The sequence below is a fragment of the Puntigrus tetrazona genome, chromosome 13, assembly GCF_018831695.1.
Source record: "Puntigrus tetrazona isolate hp1 chromosome 13, ASM1883169v1, whole genome shotgun sequence".
In the NCBI taxonomy this organism is placed as follows: Eukaryota; Metazoa; Chordata; class Actinopteri; order Cypriniformes; family Cyprinidae; genus Puntigrus; species Puntigrus tetrazona.
This window is the reverse complement of record NC_056711.1, coordinates 8,342,223-8,368,872: the sequence shown is the minus strand read 5'-3', so window position 1 is coordinate 8,368,872 and position 26,650 is coordinate 8,342,223. Positions and strand designations below refer to the sequence as shown.

Here is a 26,650-nt window from a genome sequence, read left to right as displayed (position 1 = left end):
AAATTTTTAGATCTTATGTGATTGTTTGCGCAATAAAAGAAATACGTATTATATCTATCTTGAATTTGATTTGCCAGGTGATGGAGAAAAAGCATGCCTGAACAAAATGGCTCAATTTTTAAATGATCATCCAATCACAGTTTTTACTGTTACAGTGAACATGCTGGTAATTGTCTCTCAAATTGTCTTGCAGTATTTTTATTTAAACACTCTTTATTTCAAAAAGCCACAAAAATGACGAAATAAATAAAGATTTAAACTTCAAATTAAGGGAGCGAAATGTGGGCCTCGATTGAGTCAGATTTTAATTACATTTTTCTATTCGACAAAACTGTAGTAATGTAATGCACTAGTAATGCAGTAACTGTACAATACCCTTTACTCAGATTTCCTATATTCATACAATTCTACACATCATAGGCCCTCAAACCAAAGAAAAACATGAAGTTCTTGCCAACCAAATCAATAAAAATATAAATCGTGCATTAACCTCTGCCGTTATACGTGACGGGAACAAACATAATAGTTGTATATAGAAAAGCTTAATTACTCCTGTACATAATACTCAATACTCGCTACATTTTAGTGTTTCTTAGATATTATACTTGAACGACAAAAATCATATTAATTTTTTTTTTAGCAAACATACTAAATTCTCTTTAATCAGTCACGTATATGGAAGTACATGCAGATGTATATTAAATATAACACATGCTGTAAACATTAAGTACCACCGAAATGTAAGGTTTTGTTTGGATTATATACATGATATCTTTAACCACTATAGACACACATATTTCCCACCTGATTTTGTCTCTATTTTTCAAATGCTGTCAAGTCAACCTAACAGTCATCATACTGCTTACACCTGACTGAATATCTCCAGAAAACCACACTCTTGGGCAGGGGCGCCTGCAGGATTTCTTCCAAGGGTATGTAAGTAATGGAAAAGTGATAGCTGTTTATCCAAACGGTTTAAGCAAATCACGATAGCTCGCTAGTTCAAATGTTTGACCTTTATAAATCTACGCCAGGCGCATGTACAGCAGGAGGTGAAGCGCTCTGCAAGTATCATCACTTGCATATCATTTTTCAGTAGAAACTTTTTGCTCATAAAAGTAAAAGTTATGCATCATTCGGAACTGCAAAGGGTCTACTTTTATTTGTGTACATTCCCATTATCAACAAAACGGTGCTTTTATTTATGACTAGGAAAAGTCTCGGTCTAGGAGAGTAAAAGTAAAAACTCTTTCACTAATCCATAAAGATGCATTTCTCTCTGAAGGCACGCGTCCAATGAAGAGAAGGGAAATCATATATAAAAATAGTCTAAAATATAAAATTAAGGCAAAGCATGAAACAGACCAGATCACATGTTGTGTTTTATTTTGTAAGTGTAGCTATACAATTAAAATAATAATTATAATGGCATTTATATAGCTGAATTTATTTTCAGATTTGTATATTTTTTAGTTAAAATGTAAAGGATTTGCTGCAACGTCTGATATGTGAATTGTTTATTGGCCTACCTGTTTAAATCCATGCAGAAAATGCTTTAAAATGGCTTTATTGCAGACACTTTTAAAGAGCGTTTCACTGTAGATTGCGGGTCAAGTCTCAGGTCAGTCTGAGCGCTCATGGCAGCCGTACACCTGCAGGCGCCACTGCTCCTGGGCACAGATGCTCTGATCAGTTTAATGCTGATTTAGCAGTTCTGTTTTTACATTTAGAGATGCCACTGAACATTTAACGGCAATATTTACAGCTTAAAACATTCATTTCTCAATAGTGGAGCACGAATTAACATGGTTAACTGTTGTTCAGGTTTAGGGTCCGTAATATGTTTTTTTTTAATGTTCTGCAGAATTACGCATGCATTTATATGATTAAAAATACAGTTAAAAAGCACATAAAGCTGAATTTTTAGCATCTATAACAGAATCACATTATCCTTCAGAAATCAAAGGTACAGATTTGGTGCTCAAGAAACATTTCTTCTCATTATCAATGCTGAAGACAATTGAGATGCTTAATATTTTTGTAGAAACTGATACATTTTTCATGACTATCTGACTAAAGATTAGTGATTATTTAAAATATAATTATAAATGCTCTAACCCCAAACCTTTGAACAGTAGTGTATACAGTATATACAAAATGAACTGGTCTATGCAGGTACAAGGACTAGTATTTCAAGCAGCGACACAGAAACAAATAAGGCTTGGTGCTTATGCCATAGGAGTAGATAAATACTCCACCTGTAAAACCCACCGAATCCACAATAGAGAGGGAAAATCTAATTGTGAGGTATTAAGTGCAAGTATGGTCGTGCTTGATTTTAATAATTGCCAACAGGGATGTTTTTCACTCTCGTGACTGATGATAAGTTTAGGCTTTGATTAGTTTGGATGTGGTGTCTTCCGGTTCGCCTGCATGATTACGGACCACCATGCTGGTGGTCTCGGTGCGATAACTGCGTCTCATGTGGAAGGTCCTCATGTGCTGCAGCTCCATGTTGTCTTCCTCAGAAATTTTGACGAGGGGGCACCACTGGAACGCTTTGCGGAAACCTGAGCGGAATCTGAAGAAGGACAACAGATGCCAGACGTACATTAAGAACATAAATGCTAACGTGTTCACATCTAATCATTTCTCCTTCCTGCGATGTAACGCGCATGTACCTTTGGTTTAGACAGCAGTAAATGATGGGGTTGTACATAGTTGAACTCATGGCCAGCCAGAAGATGGATAAATAGACCTGCTGGATGTAGTGCTGCTTGTATATGTCCCGGTTGAAGCTCCCCAGGACGAAGTAGATGTGGTAGGGAAGCCAACATATCGCAAAGGTCGTCACCACCACTATCATCATCTTCACAACCTTTATTAAGTTGGGAAAATGGCATGAATCTTTTTTTTTTTCTTTCAACACAAAGAACTATAATCCAAAACCACAAACAGCTGCTGCCAAAAATCTCTCTGGAGAGGCGTATTATTATAAAAGAAAAATGTGAAAGGAAATGAAAAGGCTCATTTCCTGTTCTGCCAGAAGAAAAGTGTTCTGTCCCAAGGGCAGGCTTTACCATTGAAACTTTGAAATTCTGTGGAACCTACATTTGCTTATGATGATATGATGATTTTTTTTTAGACGTATTAATTATACGTATCTATGTAGAAACATAACACCTGTCTTCATCTGAGTGTGCACATGGTTTAGGTGACTGTGCAGAGAAACTGGAATAAATAACAAAATTGCACAAGTGAATACTGGCATCGCTAACCTTGCGTTTCGCCTGCATCTGGTTCTGGTAGTGATCTGATGCCTCTCCAGGGATCTCGCTGCCCCACAGTCTCCGTCCAACCAGGCTGTAGGTCACCAACATCACCAGCAGAGGGAGCAAGTAGATCAGGATAATCACAGCAATCTGATACCTACGAGATCCAGCACGAGTCAAATCTACATAAATGCACTTAATGTAAGTAATGCTCTACTGTATATATATATATATATATATATATATATATATATATATATATATATATATATATATATATATATATATATATATATTGTCCACTTTTCTTACGAGAGCTGATGTTTCCCTCCATAATCGTCAGGCCATTCCACCATACAAACAGTGCGAGGGAAGTAGAACTTGGTGCTGGCGTAGTAACACTGAGGAAAGGCAAGGGAAAAAGCCACGGTCCAGATGACCCCGATCAGAACTTTAGTAGTAGTGGACGAGAGCCTGGGCTTCAGCGGGTGGATTATCGCCATGTATCTGTGGATTTTAGCCGACAACGTCTTAATGAAAGAGAACGTGTGCCTTTAAACGATATGCAGGCTGCCATACATTTGATATATATGCATAACAAAATGAAAAAGTCTTGCAATGCCATTTTCCATTACTTGACTTTCTCACAATGCTGTTCGGCGCTTTTGGACGGAACTCACTGCATGCATAAAGTACCACTGGAGCACATCCAGAAAGACGGGATTGATTGCTTGCGTCATTTCCCATTTTATCATCTACTTGTTGGTCACTTAGTCAGAATCTTATTTTTCCTACCCGATATCATGAACGTGCGTGTAAATAGTACGCCGAATAAAAACTCGAGCTATAAGCAAAAACGGACTTTATCGTGTTTATGGCAGGCGATGGGTAGGATTAGGTTTGTGGGATAGAGGCGTATCATATGCACCCCAATACATTTAGTATCGTGTGCACGCGAAAGCCGCGTATTTTATGCACGCCAAACACGTGCGTGTTATATATACGCCAAAATCCATTTTTGGCACAAACACCACGAGTTTTCGTTTTTGTTTAGAGTACTATTCATCCGCTTTTCCGTGCGTGTAAATGTTCTGTCTCGTGAAAATGCGATTTATCGTGAGATTTCACGCTCAAAGTCTCCCTGCCCGTTCTGCTCATGAGTCACCGGGTCAGCTAGAATCGATTATACAGGAATATGACAAATGCATTTTTTGCGCGCAGTAAATGGATTTTCAGGGAAGCTGAATAGGTAGGCTCGCAGGTAAATTACATGTTCGGGGACTTACTTCTTACTTCACGCGCGCGGGTTATCATTTAAGACCAACTAAAAGCTTAGGTGCGGGTCCTAATCAATTCAGCAATTATATTGAGCTTGCGCGAGCTTTTCTTAACACTTTTAGGTAACCATGACGAATGCCCATAAAATATATCAGATATCATTAACTAATTTTGACCGTCCATTGAAGATTTGTGGTGGTGCACAGATAAAAGCTTTATAATTAAGCCTTCCAGTTGTTAGAGCTATTTTGCTCTACGTACAGTGACAAAAAGTAAAAATGGATCAAATTACGTTTATATCCCTGCTGGACAAATAGCTCTAATCAGCTTCATCAAGGTCTATCAGGTGGATGTTAGTCAGATTCATCATTAGATCAGCTTGGACCAGTTCTTTAATATATGGCCAGCTTTAGAAGGGTAACAGATCATATATAACCTCATCTGTTTTATCACAAGGGCTTACAACCTGTAACTGATTTATGGCACGTTAAATGCCATGTTATCATAATAGCATGATGATTAATTTTCCTATTCCATGGGAACATGTTATGGTAAACTGAGGGGAAAAAATACTTCAGCAGACTAAATAACCACAAAGATTTTCAATGAAGTGCTTTGTCGTCTGCTTACCTGTCAACAGCAATAGCCGCCATTGAATAAATGCTTGAGAACATAGCTGTTATTGGGAAGAAGTTTTGAAATTTACAGTATCCCAATCCGAAATACCAGTCATTGTGCAAAGCATACACGAAATTAAAGACAGTGTTAAAAGTTGCCATAGACGCATCAGAAAAGGCGAGGTTGACAATGAAGTAGTTGGTGACGGTCCTCATGCGTTTATGTGCCAGAATGATCCAAATAACAGTGACATTGCCAATGATGGACACAATTACGATTAAAGAGTATGCAATCGCCCATAGTGCCACCTGCCAGTCCGGCTGCTCGAATAGATTGGTAGAGGTTTCGTTTCCATCTTCCTCGTCGTAGAGAAGAGACGTTGAAAAGGGGTCCAAAGTGGTATCCATTGCATCTGTCCGTAGTATAGAGATGAATCAATCTGCACGCTTATTCCAGTGAGGGACTTGCTCTGCTGTCGCTACGACATAAACTTGTGCATTTTAGGTTCTTTTCCAAACTGTGAGCGTGGTCAGTGCATGCGCCTCGTGTCCAAACCGTCTGCTGAAGCGCGTTATTGCGCCCGAAGGGATGATACGGCACTGAAAAACTAAAGGAATGCGTGCCAAGTGTTGGAGGTGTGTTGGGTCCTGTGCAGTGACGTTGACCGAAACACCTTTGCCTGCGCGCGCTGTGACGCACGTCACCCTACACTCATTTTGAGAGCTGGCAAAAGCTAAATATTGAATTATTACGCATTTGACGCGTTAACCGTGGACAGCCTGCTGTCATTAATAATTGCCAACCCCCTGTAGCGCGCACTAATGGAAAATTGTCACAGTTTAGAGCATGTTTGAAGTCGGCTGTACTTGTTCCGCTGAGACGTTGCTTAGATACCCCTCATCTTTCTCAATCCAGTTGTGTGAGGTTTTATTTGTTCATCTTGTCAGAGCAGCGAGACAGGTGTCTGGGCAGCAGGTGGAGGGAGTGGATAGTGAGTTAGTGTACATTACTCTTATTTGGACGCTATAGGATATTTAAGGCTGATGTCTGGAGATGTCTTTTCATCATTGTGTGAATTAGGGTAAGATGAACACCTCACCCTATTTTATTTTGTACTGCTAGGATGGCACAAAATCTCATTAAAGGCGCTTTTAATTAATGGCTACAGGCTATTATTTTGCGACTCTGGTAAATTGCAATTTGTGCCTTGCTAAGCTAAGTATCAAATGTTGGTAATGAGAGAGTCAATGTTTTTGAATTTGGGGAGAAAAATTTAAATTAGACCCTTAATGACTTGGCACAGAACCCAAGTGGTGTGTTGTTATTGTTTTTCAATTAATATTATCGTAATTAGTGGGGGGGTTATGTAGCCTAATATTACCATTAATTTTATGTAAATTTCAGACATAGGATAACTGAGTGAAATAAAATCTGTATTCATGGTGTTGCTATTATGATATATCGTTACTTTTTAATGGATAATTACATTTTAACAGATTACCTTTCATATTAATCTCTTTTACTTGGATTCTGCCTGTCATCAGTTATTCAATTATTTATCTAAATTATCAAAATAAAATATTACACACAGTAGTTAGTAGGCCTATGTTACATTAATGATGCTTAAGAATGTAAATATTATTAATAATTATATCATAAATAACTATTATTATATTATTGTTACTATTATTATTAATATTATATTATTTTTAGACCCCTTTCTGTGATTTCTGCTTTCTATTCTTAATTTAATATTTTACATAGTTAAATTAGCAATCCTTTATTAACGCATTGGTTAATGTATCATCATCCTCATCCAATGGCGCCTTACTCCGTCTTACCCCAATTTTTGTCTATATTTTTATTATTATTATTTTTAAAATAAGCATTTCTGCCAGAGACTTGCAGGCTTAATCTGCTGAGTTCTTCGTTTAGTATATATATATATATATATATATATATATATATATATATATATATATATATATATATATATATGTGTGTGTGTGTGTGTGTGTGTGTGTGTGTGTGTATATATATATATATATATATATATATATATATATATATATATATATATATATATATATATCAAACGTGTTAAATCAAAAAGTAATTATATCCTTTAAGAATATGATTTCCAAAATCAATAGAAACAACATACAAACCATGTGAAATCCCGCTCTCTCATTGGACAAGCCACCTATCAATCAAAACATTCTGCTTCATATTGGCTTGTGTGATAATGGAGCGCGTGCTCTGCTCGCTCAGGTAGAAGATACAAACAAACCAGGAAGTGTCTCCTACGCGTACGCCTTTCGTGTCATTTATACGTTTAAAAAATGTCAAATGAAGTGCGATATTGCGACAGGTGCTCGTACCTCTTTCTCAAGTTCTCGTTAATCGTATATGCAACCATTTTCTGGGTGAGTTTGATCGTATTTTTATTATACGGAATGATAAATAAGGTGTGGTAGTGCGTCTATGAGGCTAAGTCAAGCAAATGTACAAAGTGCGGTTTAAAAAGTCACAAGTATGCTAGCTAGTAACGTTTGAGTATATTTTTAATGATTTTATTTAGTCACGCATTACCTGTTCCAGTGATCTGACCCCACCCTCCTCGAGTAATTCTGTTATACTGTGGGATTATGGGATTTTAACTCATTGAATTATCCATCTCTCAGAAGAGTATGTTGAACACAAACGTAAATTACGTTACAAGTGTTTTTCAATAGATTTATTTAGTAAATATCTGACGCAGCTTTTCTGTAGGCTAATGAAAACACTTCAAAAAGCAACAACTTTCTTGGTAGAAGTATGTGTTCATTTGTGCAAAAAAATAAATGCATATTTACATTTAAGAGAAGCAGATAGAAAAGGAAACTAAAAGTTTCAGTTTAATGGTTTGTGGTTATTTTGGTTCAGTTATTGATTGCATGATAATCAGATGACCAAAATACTGTTTGTCCATGCAAAAAACATCTGACCATTAGCATGAAGTCAAAGGCCGTTAGAACCATCATTCATATTTCATTTGCACATTGGCTAATCATTATTACTTAGCTCAGGATTGTTGAATATGTGCTGAATAATTTACCACGTGAGAATCTTTCCCATTGTCATGAACAGTATGTTTTTTGAAAGTGTACTTTGTTTGCTGTTTGTAAAACATGCATTTATAGGATAATGCTTGTTTTAAATCTACATTATATTCATGAGTTGAGTGTAGTTTGACCCTGAAGTAGAATTGTCTGATAAATCCTCTGCTTAAGTTATAATATCTGCTTTTTAAGTTATAATATCAAACTGTCATTGTAGATTGTTACTAATATTTACCCTTTAGCCGCTGATATGACTTCTAAACTACTAATATGGACTTTTAAGGTAGTACTGTACTATTTATAGGTTAAATAAGGTACAGTAATGTAGCTTTTATGTTTTGTACTTTGGGTAAAAGAGTAACTGTAGTATTGAAGAAAATATATTATAGGTAAACAACAGTCTCTCTCTTTCTCTATCTCTAATATTGTACTATAACTGTACTATAAAATATTAGTTAATGTTCCAGTGTTTTTAATTAAAAACATTACAGTCAAGCATGTATTTTCCATATTGTAGTTCTCAAGTTGCTTAATACTATATTTACTTTTGTCAGCCTGTGACTTACCAAAAATAAACCAGAGAGTCATTTGGGGTTACATAAGCCCTGATATTTTCGGTTTTAGATTCCTTTGACGGTTTGAATTCAGATGTAAAAAAAAAAAAAAAAACATAAATCCAGATTATAATTGCTATGCAATGGTTGTTTTATTGTTCTTATTTTAATGTTCCGTCTCCATTTGTTTCTATTTTCCACATTTAAAGTTCTTTATTCATTAGACCATTAAGTTTTCTTATTATATGAATTATTTTGCATCATCTTCGCGTGAACCTTAATGTGCATTTCACAATTGTACCAGTAATGTATTATTGATACTGTTTTATATGCAAATAATGCTTTTCATAGAATTGTTATTCAAGGCTCTGTCATGGCATAGGGACTATGGCATTCTGTATTTATCTTTATTCTCATCCGTTATTGACATTTGAAAAAGATTATTGTGAGTAAAAGACTGGTGTCAAAGCTACTCTATGTGACAGCAGATGTTTGAAATGCACCATTGTGCTTCTCTCCCTATTTTCAGTCAAGAGCAGGTCTGCACATGTTGAACCCATCACACTGACAGAGTAAACAATGGGCCCCATAGGACCCCATTTCAGACCATTATGCCACCAGCCGAGGCTCTTGGTGGCCCATTGGCACCGGTAATACAGTGCTGGCTGACCCAGAGCACAGTTTGTGCTGCTTTCATCATGATTTTCACCAGAGACCTGGTGCACGTGCCTCACGTAGGGCTCCATGGGTGAATTATTGTGTGGATGGCTATCCTGCTCACGAAGGCAAGGGAGTAATATGCTCACCATCTCTGTTGATTAATGAACTCATGTTGATTGGTAAAAGGCATTCTTCGCACTTTGAACTTACAACTGCGTACAAATAGCTTGACTTGTGCTAGCTTTACAGATTGGCTTAACGTCAGTTCTGGATGTTTAGAAATACTTGTATGTGCTAGAGGTTTTGTAGGTTACTTTTTGGACGCCCTTTGTATTCATATTGAGTTTAAGCAATATGTTTTGACGTAAATATGCATGAAAATAAATTTATTATAAGTTATGAGCACCCAGATGGAAGCCAGCTTCAGCCTGAATGAATTTCTGTTAAAATGAGGTGGGGGTGGCCTTGCACTCCTTCGACCTTTATATCTTCAGTCTGCCAAAGTTCATAACTCTGCTTGACACTTTTTTTCTAAACCATTTCTAACCTTGGTGGCTTTTGCAATTTCTTGTTTCTGTTCTTCAGTCTGTCAATACCTTAAAGATTTAGTATTGCCATTTATGTAAAATGTAAAGCCATTATAATGTTCAGTGTTTTTCTGAAATGCAGAAAGAAGCATTTTTTTTTTTTTTTGTATATTTGTTTCATTTATGTTTACACATCTAAGTTAATCAATTTTACCATATTCCTTTATGTTAGTATATAAAATGATTAAAATCAAGTTAACATACAGTTACACTACTGTTAAAATGTAATGATTTCTGAAGGATGGATCATGTGACGCTGAATACTGAAGTAATTGCTGCTAAAAATGTAGTTTTGCTTAGCTTCCCAACCCTGTTCCTGGCAGCACACCACACTACACATTTTCCAACTTTGTCCTAATCAAACATACTTGAATCAGCTCATCAGTAGAGACCCCAGGACCAGAAATCTATTGGTCAGATAAGGGAGGCATCCAAAATATGCACTGTTGGTGTGCCTCCAGCAACAGGGTCAGGAAATACTGATTTAAGTATATCTTCTTCTTTTTTTTAGCCTGTTAGTCAACAAACCCTCTAAAACCTATGGTGGTGGAGCTTTAATTTACCCAAACTGAATAAAAATCCTTCATTAAATCCAGATCACCCACAGATCATTTTATGTTTCAAGTTTTAATTTGGACAAGACTAAAAGTGGTCAGAGAGTTGATTACTCTGCAATTTGTCCATTACTTTCCACCAATTTGACCCGTTTACACCCCCTCACCCCCCTAAAATACACTTTACTTGCTTCCTTCTGAAACTTGATGTTCCTGTTTGTGTTACTGTTGAGCAGTACAGTATAATTTTAGAGAAATGATTTCCGCACTATTTGAGTTTTTGATATTTTCTTTGTTTTATCTATGCACTGCCAATTATTTTCTCATCTGAATGCTGTTGATAAGATATCCCATCGGTACATAACGATGATGCCTCCATTTATTTGAGGTAAAAGATTACAGCGTATCCGTAAAGACTAGATGCTGGTGTGACGTTAAATGAGAAAGGAATGCATTAGTAAAACAAATGTGTTGTAAAAGCCCATATGTACACACACACACACACACACACACACACAGAGTTAACAGTTAACAGGCGTGGAGCAGCATTATGGTGGTTATTATTTGATTATGCCATTAAGCCATGTCACTGGAGCTCAGTATTTGTTTCTCAGGGTTAACGGAAATGCATTTGCTATGTCAGTTTTGCACAACTTCACCTGAAGTACTACTATTTATTGTGACACAGAAATGGTTTGGGGTTCACACCGCTAGCTTTAATTCTACAATTAGTCAACCAAAGCTCCGACCAGTAGTATGATAATCATGTGTAATATATCCAAATGGAAATCAGACTTGGCGCATTGAGGAGCCATTGAGATTCAAGGTTGGAATGCATTAACCCAGGAGGTCATAGTTTCACATAGTTTTACTTTGCTTTCGTTTGAATCATAATACCAATGACTATGAAAAACATACTGAAGAATACACTCCTAGATTCAGTAATGTAAATTTTTGTTTTAAATGCCTTTTTTGTGTTGTTTTTTACCCTTGTGCCTTTTTAAAGTTACTAATACAGCTAAAATAGTGCTTTGTAATGTAATGTGGTTTTGTTTCAGCTCATAGGGGGCTTTATTTTGGCCATCGGCATTTATGCGGAGGTGGAGAGGCAACAGTACAAAACTCTGGAAGGAGTATTCCTGGCTCCTGCCATTATCCTCATCGTGCTTGGTGTGATCATGTTCATCGTCTCCTTCATCGGTGTTCTTGCATCTCTCAGAGACAACTTGTGCCTTCTCAAAGTGGTACGTTTTTTTATTTCTATCAGACACTTTTCCTTCAGCACATCACGTATTATGTAAACCATGTTGATTGACAACACTTCATATTCTACTCTTTATAATGATGCTTTTTGGAGAAAAGTTTGGAGTTCACCTAAAAATGAAAGTCCGGTCATTATTCATACACCCTTTTATGTTGTTCCACACCTGTGTGACTCGTTTTTCAGGGGAGTGCAAAATATATTTAGTTTTTGTCCAGAAATTGAAAGTCAATGCCTGGTGTTATATTCTCCGCCGACTGTCATTTATATGGATGAAATAGTTTTTCCAAATGCTTATTTTGCATTTCACAGAAAAAAATGGGTCAATAGTATAAAGCAGAAAACATTCTTACTTAAATCACTTATATACTATAAAGCAGCAAAACAAACCACACTATTGTGAGTCAATATCCGTTTGAATAAAGGTATCATTTGAATAACGCTTTCTGGCTACACATTCACAATCACACGATGTAAAATTAACATGAACTTTGAAGACGTTCCTGAAATACCAGTCAAACTCAATATGTAAATTACCGCTCTCATTTGCCTAAAGATCACCTGGTGAAAGCAGGGCTATCAGCTTATTAAATTTTTAGAGTGCAATTATTATTATCAACAGGGCTGAAAATGACGAACAGTACTAGAGCGCTTCCTGTTTCAGAGCAGAATTTTCCAGATTCTCTGTTAATACATCTACCTAATCGCACAAACTAGAAAACAAGCTGATGGGAATTGAATCATTTTATGAGCTATTTGTATTCACTGGTCCATCTGTCCTGTGAAAATGTCACCATGCTGTAGACTGACTCGCTGCCCATGTAGGGCAGAAACTGAGGCTTGAGACTGTTGCGTTTCACTTGTATATGAGTAAAGTGCTTGTGTCTCTCTCACTTGAGGTCCTCTGTTTACTGTTGCTTTGCAGTTTCTTTACATGCTGGCTCTCTGTCTCATTTTGGAGCTGGTCAGTGGGATTCTTGCTTTGATCTTTAGGAGACAGGTACAGCCGTTTTTCTTTTCCTTCTATAGTTTAATTTATAATTCCTTTGACAAATCCCTTCCTTTATATAATAAGACCGTTTTTTCGATGTACATTTCCAAGTAGCAGGCTGTGACATGGCTCACAAAAAGAAAAGCATACAGAATTCAGTATTGCAGTATTTTATAGTCATTAGCCATGTGATGTGACTATGATTGTTGGACGTCTCTTTATTCATTTCATTAGGCTAATTGGATCCATGCTAATTTAATTTAAAAATATAATTATGAGTACTGTTACATGGTTGCTGGGTCATGACTGTTTTGTGATTTAGGTTGTATTTCAGCATCTGCTGGATGTAGAAATTTGTTTGGCTACTTGACACTTCAGCAATTGTTAACAAGATAATTTGGATGCCAGAGCATAATTGCCATCATTGTGAACATAATTTCAATCATGATTTTAATAAACTAATTGTACCAGTCCTCAGATATTAGTTTTACTCCGTTTATTTAAAAAAAAAAATCAAACTTGTTACATTTAGCAAAAACCACCTCCTCCTGTTATAACTTGGCTTTCTTTGTCAATTAGACAGAAGACCTTCTCAACAAAAACATCCGTAAAGGCATGGTCAACTACTATGATGACCTCGATTTCAAAAACATCATGGACTTTGTTCAGAAAAATGTAAGAGATTTATCATGAAGACATGAAAGGTACAGATTTAATATACTGACTTTTTAAGGTTGCATTGAAGGCATCCTTAAACTTGAACTATTTTTTATTTGCTTCTGAAAAATAAAAGAAACTGGTGGGGTCCTGTGAAGGTTTTTTTTTTTTTTCTATTTGGTGCATTTCTAATCATTCAAATTTTAAAACGGTGTTTAATATTTATATATTTTTTTTAATATGAATGTATGATTTAATTTCAATTTATTCAAACCTCCTTTAGTCTAAAGATTGTAAATGCATATAAAACGTGTTCCTTTTAACAAAAAGAAAAACAATATTTACAAAAATAGTACAGTATAATAACATTAATAATAATTAACCCTATTATGTTTTTTTTTTTTTTTTTTTTTTAAAATTTTTTTTTCGGTTTTCCACAAAATCTTAAGACCCTATAATCAATGGTCAATTTTTGTACCTTAAAGGTACATATTATTACTTAAAGTGTACATAGTGTACACACAACCTAATAGGTAGATACCTTTTAAAAATGTACTGCCCCAGTGACGGCTTTTGTACCTTTTTATTGTTATTTAGTTATTTATTTAGTGTTGAGTGCATTCAGAGGTAACACATTGAAACATTGAAACATTGAAACCAACCATTAGAAATTTCTTCGTGTTTATTTAGTACAAGTTCCTTTTAAAGAGCATTGCTTGTAGTTTAAAATGTTAGGCACCCAGCAGACATATCTACAACATTTCAATTCTCAGACATTTCAATGGAAACGCTCTAAGTGAGCCCAGTGGCTCTGAGGTGCATTCAGACGCATGCGAATGACTCTGTGCCAGTCCACCAGCTGCACAAGCTCAACCTGTGCATCTGCATCTCTACCTGTTTAATGGGAGTCGTTTCAGCAGTGCTCAAGCTCAATTATGTACAGAAATGTTACAACATTTCTACAAATCGGAGTAGAGCGGAGCCTCAATTTCAAATTTCAGGTTTAGCAAATTCTGTTTGGTCCATTGTTAAGATAAAGATATTATTTCATATATTTCTGTTTAAACCACAGTCAGTGCCTGTCACAGCAGTTAGCATTGTGGTTTAATTTTAGTTTGTTTATATTTGAAGTTCTTTCTTTTCCTGTCAGACAGTATCCTGAAAAGCTCAGTATGACACAGTGGGTATTTGTTTTTGCTTCTCATGATAATTATCTTGAATAAGATTCCAATAGAGGTAAGATGTGTTCAGTCTGAAGCACAATGAAAGCTTCACAGGGAACCGGTCTACATCAGAATATCAATTCACAAGATTCACAAGAGAAAGAAACCTGACGGTCGTTTTGCCCCCTCGGTACATCACAAATAAGCTGTGAATAGTAACTCTGTTACTCTATTCAGCTTTAGTCATCTCTGATGTAGTTTCCACAGTGTTCACAATATGTATATTATCAGCCAGTTTTGTTAAGTGAAATGAATTTTTACAGATGTCCTGTTCACAGTAGCGTAGAGAGCAGTGAACACTGCACAAGACAGGAACATGGTTCTTTTTTTCTGGTTTCTGCCTTGCTGCTGTGTCCATTGTCTTCATTCCCCTCAGTTCTGGTTATTCCTCATTATTTTATTTATTTTTTTTTTTTTATGACCGACATCCCATGATGCATTAGTTTCTATTAGCCATCCACAGTGGGATGTCATCCAACAATCGTGCTCTGTGTTTTCCTTAAGCTGATTGTCAAAGAATTCTTGTACATCAGTATGAGCTGAGTTTCTTATGAGGGAATCAAGCAATTGCTTAAGCAATTACCTGTGCTGTTATTCACTGCCATTTAAATGAGCTGTTGGGCTGGAATATGAATTGTCCCATTCACTGAGGGAAGACGGGAGCCTAATATTTATTCATGCTTGTCCTCTGAACATTTTTTGCTCAATAAATGAACATAGTACAGCTCAGATTGTTCATTTCACCCGTCGTGTTTTTCACGGCCTGTTAACCTAGGTGCAATTTAGCTGATAACACGCTAGAAAATTCAACTCAAATCCAACCATTTGGACGTTACCAAAATGTTGTTTTTAAAAAAAAGCATTGTATAAATATTCTTGTAGTCTTGTACACATTCTTCACATTGATTCTGCCTTTTCTGAATAATGTTGGCCCTTTTTCTGAAGCTTTGCTGATGTTTTAATCTACAAGCGATTTTTACTGCTTTGATTCTTTTTCTTTTCCAGTTCAAATGTTGTGGGGGAAATGACTTCATGGACTGGCAGGTGAACATGTATCATAACTGCTCTGCTCCTGGTCCTCTAGCGTGTGCGGTTCCTTACACCTGTTGTCTGAGCAAGGTTTGTCTATGAATAATTTCTGATGTGAACCTATAGTTTACAGTGTCAACATGTAGCCTACACACACATGCACAAGAACTCCGCTCATTATTTTATGTTTGCTGTTTAACACAACTCTTGCTACAAGTCTCTAGTGAAAAAGAAAAATACTAAAATGTATTGGAAGGGCTATATTTTCATGTTAAATACACTACAAATATATTTTACATACATTGTTCCTTAAAAACACCCTGTAATTGTAATAAACTTGTTATAGTTAATTTTGTACTTATTGCACTTAAATTGTGAAGAATAGTGCTGTAGTCCAACTGAAGTATATTTGATTGTGCCAAAGTGGAACATTTGCATACATGTTTCAGGTACACTTTAAATATCTTAGCATATTATTGATATTATTCAAAGGTCATACAATTCTCATCAGCAGAACGAATATTAAAGCACATTTCAGGCTTAATATTAATATTCATTTAATACTTCTTATTTTTATACTCAAGCAAAATATCAGTAAATATGTTAATCGTTTTAAACTATACTTAGTTTGAAATAAATATTTTGAAATAAATATATGAATATTGATCAACAATGACACTGAAGACTTTTTACATCGTTACAAAATATTTGAAATAAAAGCTGCTGTTCTGAACTTCGTGTTCATCAAAGAGCCTCAAAATGTATCACCGTTTCCACAAAAATATTGAACAGCACAAATGTTTTCAGCATGTGCAAATTCAAATCAGCGTAGTAGAATGATTTCTGAAGGATCGTGTGAAGACTGGAGTAACGGCAACTTTACCATCACAGAAATAAATTATACTTTAAAATGAAGGGAAAAAAACCCCTCAACAACAACAAAAACAACCTTTTAAAATAATAGTAAATAGTAAAAGAATAGTAATAAAATAGTAATAAAATTGTAATTTGTAAAAATTACAATATTATGGACAAAATCTTTCAAAAAATGCACATTAACGCAGAAGGTCAGCTGATATTATTGCAGAGTCTTCTTATCTCCAGTGTCTTTTTTGCAAATGTTTCACAAACAAATATTGCTGTTTGTGTGTAAACTCTGGCATAGTCATTGCTATCAGCTGTAGAATAACTAAAAAAACCTTCTGTTAAAGAAATGTGTTCCTAACATGTTTAAGTGTTGGCCCTTAAACTGAATGAAAGAAAATGCTGAAATTCAAACTTTTGATCTGCCCTGATTCAGTTGACGGGAAACAAAAGCATTTGTTTGTTTTGTGAATCTCCAGTAATTTCGGGAGATTACTGTTTGGTCACTTGAAAGGAGATCTAAAAGGAGAATTGTGGGCAGATGGAAAGAATGGGGAAAAAAAATGGTCGTTATGTGTTTCGCAGCAATACAAGACATTTTGTTTTGTCCCATTTAAGCTCTGCTCATAACTGCTCTCTGTTTCACAAATAACTGGCACTTCCAAATTTTACAGGTGCAAAAACAATGGCACTACATCCAGTGTACTGGGAAAGGACTTTGTCTACACATCATACATTTGAAACGATGCATGAAGTGTTTTTCTGCTCAGGTTTTCCAAGTTTTTATAACATCCGGTTGCTTTGCTTTTGTTCATTTATGGAAAACACTGAGCTCATAATGACCCTGTGTTATCTGGATCGTTCACGTGTTGTGTACATTTGAAATGTATAACTGCTGAAAGTGAATAGTCTTGCGTTATATTTTAAGAAGCATGTCTATAAATGGGTACAGACTTTCGAAAGTATGCTCTGAGGCATTGATTGATAGCTTGATGATTTACACAATGGTACTAGCATGAACAAGCTGTCTGAAAGCGAGACGGCGTGGAAATTGAGAGCTAGAGCTAGCTATTGCCCAGGGAGGGATTGAGAGTTTGTTTACATGAGTATCAATGTAGGCTGGAATATTTGGATTGCTTTGGTCGTGCCAAAAGTGATGTCACTTCCTGGAGGAAGGGACATGTCATAGTTCACTTAAAAATGTTGATTATTCTGTCATAATTTACTCATCCTCATGTCATTTTAAACCTGTGTGACCTGTTCTGCAGTACAAATGAGATCATCTGATGAATGCTGGTTTCTAAACAACATAAGATCTCATTCACTTTCATTGTATAGAGAATTTTTATATATATATATATATATATATATATATATATATATATATATATATATATATATATATATATATATATATATATATATATATATATACACACAGTCATGTGTGAAAAAATTAGGACACCCTTTGAAAGCATGTGGTTTTATTGTAACATTTTTAATAAATGGTTATTTCATCTCAGTTTCAACAATACAGAGAGATTAAAGTAATCAAACTAAACAATGAAAACTGAAGAAAAGTCTTTTCAAGATCTTCTGTAAATGTCATTCTACAAAAATGCCTATTCTAACTGAGGAAAAAGATAGGACACCCTTGCCCCTAATAGCGAGTGTTACCTCCTTTGGCTGAAATAACGGCAGTGAGACGGTTCTTGTAGCCATCTACCAGTCTCCGATGTCGGTCTGAGGAAATTTTACCCCACTCCTCAATGCAGAACTTTTTCAGCTGTGAGATGTTTGAGGGGTTTCTTGCACAGACAGCCCTTTTCAAGTCACCCCACAGCATCTCAATGGGATTCAAATCTGGACTTTGACTTGGCCATTCCAGGACTCTCCATTTCTTCTTTTTCAGCCAATCTTTGGTTGATTTACTAGTATGTTTTGGGTCATTGTCATGTTGCATGGTCCAGTTCCGCTTCAGCTTTAATTTTCTAACTGATGGTCTCACATGTTCTTCAAGCACCTTCTGATACACAGTAGAATTCATGGGGGATTCTATGATGGTGAGCTGACCAGGTCCTGCTGCAGCAAAGCAGCCCCAAACCATGACACTTCCACCTCCATGCTTCACAGTTGGTATGAGGTTCTTTTCTTGGAATGCTGTGTTTGGTTTACGCCAAACATGTCCTCTGCTCTTGTGTCCAAATAATTCAATTTTGGACTCATCTGTCCAAAGAACATTATTCCAGAAGTCCTGGTCTTTGTCAACTTTATCTCTGGCAAATGTCAGTCTGGCCTTGATGTTTCTGTTGGAAAGCAAAGGTTTCCTCCTTGCACACCTCCCATGCAAGTTAAACTTGTACAGTCTCTTTCAGATTGTAGAGGCATGTACTTCTACATCAACAGTAACCAGAGCCTGCTGTAGTTCTCGAGATGACACTTTAGGGTTTTTGGAGACCTCTTTTAGCATCTTGCGGTCTGCTCTTGGGGTGAACTTGCTGGGGCGACCAGTCCTGGGCATGTTGGCAGTTGTTTTGAAAGCCCTCCACTTGTAGACTATCTTCCGGACAGTGGAATGGCTGATTTCAAAATCTTTTGAGATCTTTTTAAATCCCTTCCCAGACTCATAGGCTGCTACAATCTTTTTTTCTGAAGTCCTCTGACAACTCTTTTGCTCTCACCATGGTGCTCACTCTCACTTCAACAGTCAGGAGCACACCAAACTAAATGTCTGAGGTTTAAATAGGGCAAGCCTCATTCAACATGCAGAGTAACGATCTACTAATTATGTGCACCTGGTGTGATGTACCTGTGTGAGATCTGAGCCAATTTAAGAGGGAATACATGTGAGGGTGTCCTATCTTTTTCCTCAGTTAGAATAGGCATTTTTGTAGAATGACATTTACAGAAGATCTTGAAAAGACTTTTCTTCAGTTTTCATTGTTTAGTTTGATTACTTTAATCTCTCTGTATTGTTGAAACTGAGATGAAATAACCATTTATTAAAAATGTTACAATAAAACCACATGCTTTCAAAGGGTGTCCTAATTTTTTTTCACATGACTGTATATATATATATATATATATATATATATATATATATATATATATATATATATATATAATATAATATAATATATATTATATATAATATAATTTTTTTTTTTTTTTTTTTTTTTTTTTTTTTGCTCAAATCCGAAATGTCTTTTGAACTCTGTTATATGACATATGATAGGGGCATGAAAATATGCTGCTTAATAGGAATTGACCCATCTCCAAATCTGGAAGAGTTTGGATATTGTTACACCATGTGGTGATTAAGACAGAAGCTATTTTTTTTTTTCTTGCACATTTATTTTCTTGTCATTCTCAAAACAAGCCAGAGCATTCGTAACAAGACCCAGCTTGAAATTACATTTACCTGAATATTAAAAGAGCCCATTTTTTGGAGCTGCGTAGGACAGTTACAAAATAGGTCCTCTTGAACTGCGATACTAAAGCAGGTCTTACAGTCAAAAGGACATCCATTTTTCATTAGTTTTGGAAAAAGCACAGAGCCTGTTTGCCGGCGTCCAGCTGTGTGCAGATTACCTATGGACAAGCATTACCTCATCACTACTTCAGTTTAAGACGGGCTATGCTGCTGTCTATATATGAAGATTACATCAGTTTAGTCTGAAATCAAATATCAGAATATAATCCGAGAGCATTACCTTTAATACCAGTGAAATGATCTTTAATTCCACTCCATTAGGCCTGATGGAGATCCATTCGATCATTGTTGTTTCTTTGCTTTTAAATGAGATTACAAGATTTAAAAAATTATGTAACTTAACCTGCTCAGTGTATGAAGAAATAAAATGAAGAATGTTTTGGCAGATGCATATTCCAAAAACAAAAACACTTAGTTTTTTTTTTTTTTTTTCTTTCTGCTAACCAGCTAACAAACTAAATAAAAAAAGTAAAGATCATTGTGCCTACAAGGTTTTGAAATTACAGGCGTTTTGACTGAATTTCCTGAAGTTTAACTGTCTGTGTATTCTCTTAGATTAGATTTACTGCAAAATGAAACAAGATGTTGAAAACGTATATGTCTTTTTTTCTTTGAGCTAAATATTTGATTTCTAAAATTTTCAGACCACACACCAGTGGCTTTCTGAATGTTAATTGTTCCTGTCATCGGTAAACATATTACATTGAAAAGTCTGTATATGTACCTTTTCCATTTGGAAAAAAAAAGTCATGCCACACTGATTTACACCCCCCAAGTTAAACAATGTATTTGCTCACCATCATTTTGTTCCAAACCCTTACAATTTTGCAAGTGAACATTATTTTGAATGAAGTCTAATAGATTTCTGTCCTTCCATTTGAAAGTTCATAACAAATCTTAATGCTTCAAAAAGTTCACAAAGAGATCAGGATAGAAACCCATATGACTCAAGTACCTTCACGTCTGAATGCTTATTAATGCAAATACATAGAACACACTGACTAAAAGTTGCTTGAACTTTCAGTAACAGGATAGAAATCTATCATTTGATTAAATGTCATCTTCATTTGGGTTTCAAGGATGAACCAACATGTTATGCATTTGGAATGACATAAGGATGAATAAATGAGTGAACTAACCATTTAAAAGTGATCAAAGTGTATACAGTTCGGCTTCATTTATAAAGCTTAGTAGTCTTATCATTGCATTAGTTTAAGACTAAGACCTCTATAACTTAGAATGACAAAACCGGGATCAAAACTGTAATGGAAACCTGTTATGTAGAGAGTTCAAGTCATTAATCAGCACAAAGTGTAATTTCATACCTGTGATACGGCCGGTTGGCGACGTTAAATGTCGTTAAAAGAGTTTTTGCGGTTTGCCAAATCGGTACTTTTACATAATTTCACAGCTGAAGTGAGAAATCCTTGATAAAACTGTTATGCTACTGCATGAATCGACTTTTGTAAAAATGTTAAGACTGCATTTGCTTGTGTTTTACAGCCTTCAGAAGTTGTTAATACTTTATGTGGACACAAGGCCCTGGAAAGAGAGGTATGTGATCCGATCACACTTCCTTAAAAAGGAGAAGTTAATGAAACTTATAAGTGCACTCTGATATTTAAATAGTGCATCATTTATAACGGTGTCGATCCACCTGGTATAAATGCATTCATTTGGAGGGGTCAAAGGCCTGCTCATCCGAGAAGAGCATTGAGAACCACCATTGAATTTTAACAGGCTGTGAGGATACGCGGCACTTCAAATGAATGTTGGTCTACCTTTTAACTGCATCCAGTTATCTCGGAACACATTTTCAATCAGTCAATCACTTTAAAACTAGTTGTTAATCTGACATAAAGCAATGGCAGTTTTTTGGACATTGTGATAACGTTTCTGTTACCTGACCTTTGCCTGCAGAGGCTACAAAATATAGATGTGATCTACACCCGTGGTTGCACCAATGCCGTCTTCATTTGGTTCATGGACAATTATAAAATCATGGCTGGACTTCTTCTGGGCATCTTAGTTCCTCAGGTAAGAATTATGCTTATCAGCCAAGAAGATTCTCTTTTTAATAATACAATTATCTACTTTAAATAAAACATACATGCTCTTAACTTTTAATTAAAGTCTGTAAGATTGCCAAGAGAAGTTTGAGATAAGAATTGTGCCAGCAGTTAGTTTTAAATGGTGTTCACAAGGGTGGTGGGGTTGTGAGGTCATTTTTTATTTCTTTCTTTTGTCTCAATCAATGTCACAAAATCAATAGTACCCCAGCACTCAGTTTTTCTTACTCATTCTTAGAAAAGAATGTGAACAAAATTCTAATTTTCACTTTAGTATGACATTATATTACATTCATTTGTATAAATGTGCTATATCTAAAGTTTGATACAATTAACAGTTAGCTATACTACTAATTATAATCATTATTATTATCATATCATTTAAAGCATAACTATTAATAATTTTCAAAAATGGGCTTTTTTCATGTTCATTATCAATTCATATTCATATATTTACTTTGACAGAACATTTCGAAACAAAAAAAAATCCCTATAATCGTCAAAAGACCAAGAATTTGATTTATGAGGATATTTCGATATTTCATCCAGTCTTTATTCAGGTTTCATCATTTTATCATTATCTGTGCCCACTCATAAATTCGATGTAATTAAGAACCCTTTTATAAAGTATCTCTCATTAAGTGTTTTCCACATTAAGAGGTGGGTGGTCGAGAGAGGTGTGGTTTTAATGAATTTCAGTATTTCTCAAAAAAATACCAGGAGTAGACACGTTTTCAGCAAGTTTAAAAATCTGACTCCCTTTCAAAAGCAGCCTCTAATGTGCAGCTGTTTCTATGTTAAAGAGGTGCCTTGATGCACTGAAAAACACCACAGACGGCCACAGATGTATATTATCATAATCCCATAAATTTTAATACATTTTGTAGTCATTTAAATACTGCTGTAACTTTTGATAATAACTCACTAAAGAAAGCACATGCTCACTAAATGTTATTTAAGTCTCTTTTAAAGGCTCCAGTACATTAGAAGTGCTGGGAACAGGGCTATATTTCTAGGTCAGACAGTCCCTGTCTGTTGGCTGTTTCACAGGAAATGATGCCAGAAGATATATATCTGTGATAAGCACAGGTATTGTTAAAAAAGACTATATTATGGCATTTCCAGCAATGGCTTTAACATTCAGATCATATTGGATTGTAATGTTTCCATCTGAACGTTTTTCAGTCTGATGTTTGCGTGCATGTTTATTGGAGTACAAAGGTTCAGGAGCGGTGGGATTTTATTTTTTGCAAGAAAATTCCTGAAACCGAGAAGCTTTCTTAATTAGTTTAGAGTTTTTTCCGTAAATGGAGATTCGCAGTTGAGGAAAGTCATTAGTCAGTCTGCTGACATCCCAGTTGTTTATTACAAGATTTATATTACTGCACAAATTGTATAGCCGCAGCAGAATGAAGTGTGCAGATTAAAGAGGAAGTTCATCCAAAAATGTTCTAATGCTGTATGCTCTTTTTTTATTTTTCTGACTGCAAGAGGAGAAATGTCCCACACGGACTCCTCCGTTTAATGGCAGTGAATAGCGACCAGCATCAAGCTTTTATAAAAGGCACAAAAAGTATCACAGTGTCGACTTACCTAGGAAAAGTATGCAAGCTGCGAGAAACCTCCTCAATGAGTTAAATATCCCTGAAACCTGATAGGAACGCAATAATTTATTTCAATGAACGCAACAGATATTTTTATCCCGGTTCAAGAGATTATATAGATTTTTGTCATGCTTTTATTAATCTTACTTGTGTGAACAGCTGTGCTAATAGAGTCTCATGACTGTGACGGCCAAAGTCAAGATTTTCATAAAATATTATGACATTTCGTTTATCTTTTCACCAGACCTGGCAACTCTGCCGCACCTCATAATCTTCAATGCTTATGCAATGTACTACAATCAAGCATTGAAGTACATGGTATCATTATATCAAAAATAAAAGAACAGCTTGAGCCTCAGAGAAGGACTGTTGAAAGATATGCATCTGAAAAGGCACTGAAAACCATTCTATGTAAAATGAATGGAGAATGTTTCAGACCAGTGGCAATATGGCCAGGCCAAACCGTTTCAGCCAATTTCAGCCCAAGAGCAAATGCATCAGTCCCAAAGAACCTTAGGGTGCTTTCAATAGATTTGCAGGCAGCTCTGGCAACAGTTAATGAGACTGTGCATCAGGCAACCATTAAAAAACAGGCCGCACAAATTGTGCAAAATGGTCATTTGTTGAGGGTTTTGGAAGGGCAAAGTCTCAATCCAGTCGGTGCTTCCAAAGCAATTTTGTTGTCCAAAAGCAAAAGTTATTTATTTTTAAATGCTTTTTTTTTTTTTTAGTTTTTTGGTGTGATCTTTACCTGGCTTTATATCACCCGTGTGGAAGATGCCATCGAGGAGTATGGACACTATATGGACGGTCTGCTTGACAGCGGATCCCCAGAGACCAAGTATCAAAGCAAGTGGGCCAAATGCTGCAAATGCATGCCTTTAATTGACTGAGTGAAAACTCAGAGCCTTACATTGGAAGGAAAAAAGGGATCTATACAGGTACTATCATGTGCTGTGGATGAAACGAACCATTTGTAGCTCTGCAAAACTCAACCGCGCGTTACTTTTGTAATATCAGCCGCAGAAACACTGATGCGAGCAATTTTTGCACTGTCAATATCCTTTTCACAGTTACTCCCAGGAATCATTATTTCATCCGTCAGCTGAAAATGGGTGTTTTTTTTGTGTCAAGATTTACTGATGCCAGGACTGGCCTTCTTTCTCAGTACTAAATCAGATCTGAGGCAGTACACTAAGGCTGCGTCATGTTGACGGAGTCAGAATGCCTTTAGATTTTACACAGCTTAGTTGCGTTTAACAGGGAAACTGATTTGAAAATTGGCACCCTGTCGGTCTCAGGTATACAATTCAGGGGTTTTTTTTCACATTAGTGAACTTCTAAATCAGTAAAAACGGCAGCTACTTTGATTATAATAACGCTGTTTCCTTTGCCACATTGTGTCTAAAATGGGCAACAGTATAAAGCCTGACTCTAACACATTTAAAAGCTGTGTAAATCCAATCTTTTAGTTCGCAATCTTTTTTTAATTTGATAATTGTTTTAATTCAGATGGAGTCTGAAATGGGTTGTATCTCTTAATTTTAATGCTACATATTTCTATCCGAGAAAGTGTTTTTCCCTTTCTTGTTTGCCAAAAGGTGATGGGTTTTTATATTATCCTCTATTCTGTTGTCTGCTGTGTCTTTATTAAGCATGAACACAAGTTAACTGCATATCTTGACCTGTTTTTGTAATAAATACGATATTTCCTGTCATTTAATGGTAGTAGAAGCATCTGATGGCATATTTATTTAAATGCGCAAAATATTGCATTCGTATGTCATTTTGAGTGAAAGATAATTACAAACAAGCAGGGTGAAGTGAATAATAACATTTAAGCCTTAACTCTTTTTTTTTCAGTTTTTCAATGACTATATCTTGATCTGACTGTTAAAGCTGAGTATTGCCCTGAACACAGTGAGCGTCCTGCTGAATGAATGAATAAATGATGTTTACAGAGCTGTGTTCTGCTGCTTCAGTGGATCTTTTTGTCTGTTTTCTGTCATGCTGGTTGGTGTGTTTGCAGGGGGACTGCGGCACTCTCAATATTGCCCTTGGTCTGGTATCGCCAATATGTGGCAGTTTGTGTTTTACTGACTTATTATTCAGTTTGCTTCATCTCTTTTAAAACGGTAAACAAATACAGTCACTGTTTTATATTAACAAGTTCTATAGATGTTTATAAAGTATGTTTGATATTCTCATTAATGCCTGTTATTGGGCATTCTTTCTGTTTCATAACTTAATTGGTCTTTAAAACGTTTTCTGTATCCATAAATATGGTCATAAAATATGATCATGTATAAAGAAAGATCATATGTTATAGCTCCTATTCATATATTTAAATTAGATTACAGCTTCCCCCTATACTACAGCTTAGAACATCAAGCTAAGCTCTTTACCAGTTTTACCATAAAAAGTTGTTGTTGTTGTTGTTGTTGTTTTTAAATAAATGTTTCTGAATGTCAAAATAGGAAGAAATCAAATAGCTTCTTGCAATCATCTCAACACACCACCTTATGAAATGCCCCTTTTGATTTTTGGTTTGTCAAGAGAAGGAGAAGCGATGACCATCGCCATTGCTGCAATCACTGACCATTGTAGGAGAGGTTCTGATCTGATCGCTGTGAAAAAGGAACGTCAAAATCAGTCCCACTTGCATACATTTCATAGAAGAAAAATGCCTTTTGATTGGCTGCTTCTATTGCATGTGAATACAACTTTCACAGTCTCCTGTGGAGCGAAAAGAGGCTTTAAGAAAAGGTAGTGTCTTGGGAAAAAAAAAAAAATCTTGACCGCAGCCTGTGACTCAAAGGTTCATATTTCTTTTAT

General features: G+C 35.7%; 2 protein-coding genes across 3 annotated transcripts; one reads left to right on the top strand and one right to left on the bottom strand.

Moving 5' to 3' along the window:
- Positions 1–84: 84 nt before the first annotated feature.
- Positions 85–5,876, bottom strand: tacr2 (tachykinin receptor 2). The gene is made up of 5 exons (XM_043254681.1): positions 5,181–5,876; positions 3,585–3,779; positions 3,279–3,429; positions 2,682–2,878; positions 85–2,581 (listed from the first exon to the last, which is right to left on the bottom strand). The coding sequence occupies exons 1-5, from the start codon at positions 5,573–5,575 to the stop codon at positions 2,389–2,391; spliced, it is 1,131 nt and encodes a 376-aa protein (XP_043110616.1). The 5' UTR covers positions 5,576–5,876; the 3' UTR covers positions 85–2,388.
- Positions 5,877–7,415: 1,539 nt separating this feature from the next.
- tspan15 (tetraspanin 15) lies at positions 7,416–25,777 on the top strand. 2 transcript variants are annotated; one of them, XM_043255997.1, is made up of 8 exons: positions 7,419–7,594; positions 11,683–11,868; positions 12,811–12,885; positions 13,456–13,551; positions 15,762–15,875; positions 21,646–21,696; positions 22,063–22,179; positions 24,547–25,777. In XM_043255997.1, the coding sequence occupies exons 1-8, from the start codon at positions 7,511–7,513 to the stop codon at positions 24,706–24,708; spliced, it is 885 nt and encodes a 294-aa protein (XP_043111932.1). In that variant the 5' UTR covers positions 7,419–7,510; the 3' UTR covers positions 24,709–25,777. The 2 variants fall into 2 exon arrangements, with proteins under 2 accessions (XP_043111933.1, XP_043111932.1); XM_043255998.1 differs by lacking the exons at positions 12,811–12,885; positions 13,456–13,551 and having other exon boundaries at positions 7,416–7,594.
- Positions 25,778–26,650: the final 873 nt, after the last annotated feature.

Coding starts and splice junctions, on each gene's coding strand:
- tacr2 (XM_043254681.1), bottom strand. CDS start 5,575: ATGGATACCACTTTGGACCCCTTTTCAACGTCTCTTCTCTACGACGAG. Junction 3,780..5,180: donor GCGGCTATTGCTGTTGACAG/GTAAGCAGACGA, acceptor TAAAATCCACAG/ATACATGGCGATAATCCACC. Junction 3,430..3,584: donor GGAGGGAAACATCAGCTCTC/GTAAGAAAAGTG, acceptor TGGATCTCGTAG/GTATCAGATTGCTGTGATTA.
- tspan15 (XM_043255997.1), top strand. CDS start 7,511: ATGTCAAATGAAGTGCGATATTGCGACAGGTGCTCGTACCTCTTTCTC. Junction 13,552..15,761: donor TGGACTTTGTTCAGAAAAAT/GTAAGAGATTTA, acceptor TTTCTTTTCCAG/TTCAAATGTTGTGGGGGAAA. Junction 22,180..24,546: donor TGGGCATCTTAGTTCCTCAG/GTAAGAATTATG, acceptor TTTTTTTTTTAG/TTTTTTGGTGTGATCTTTAC.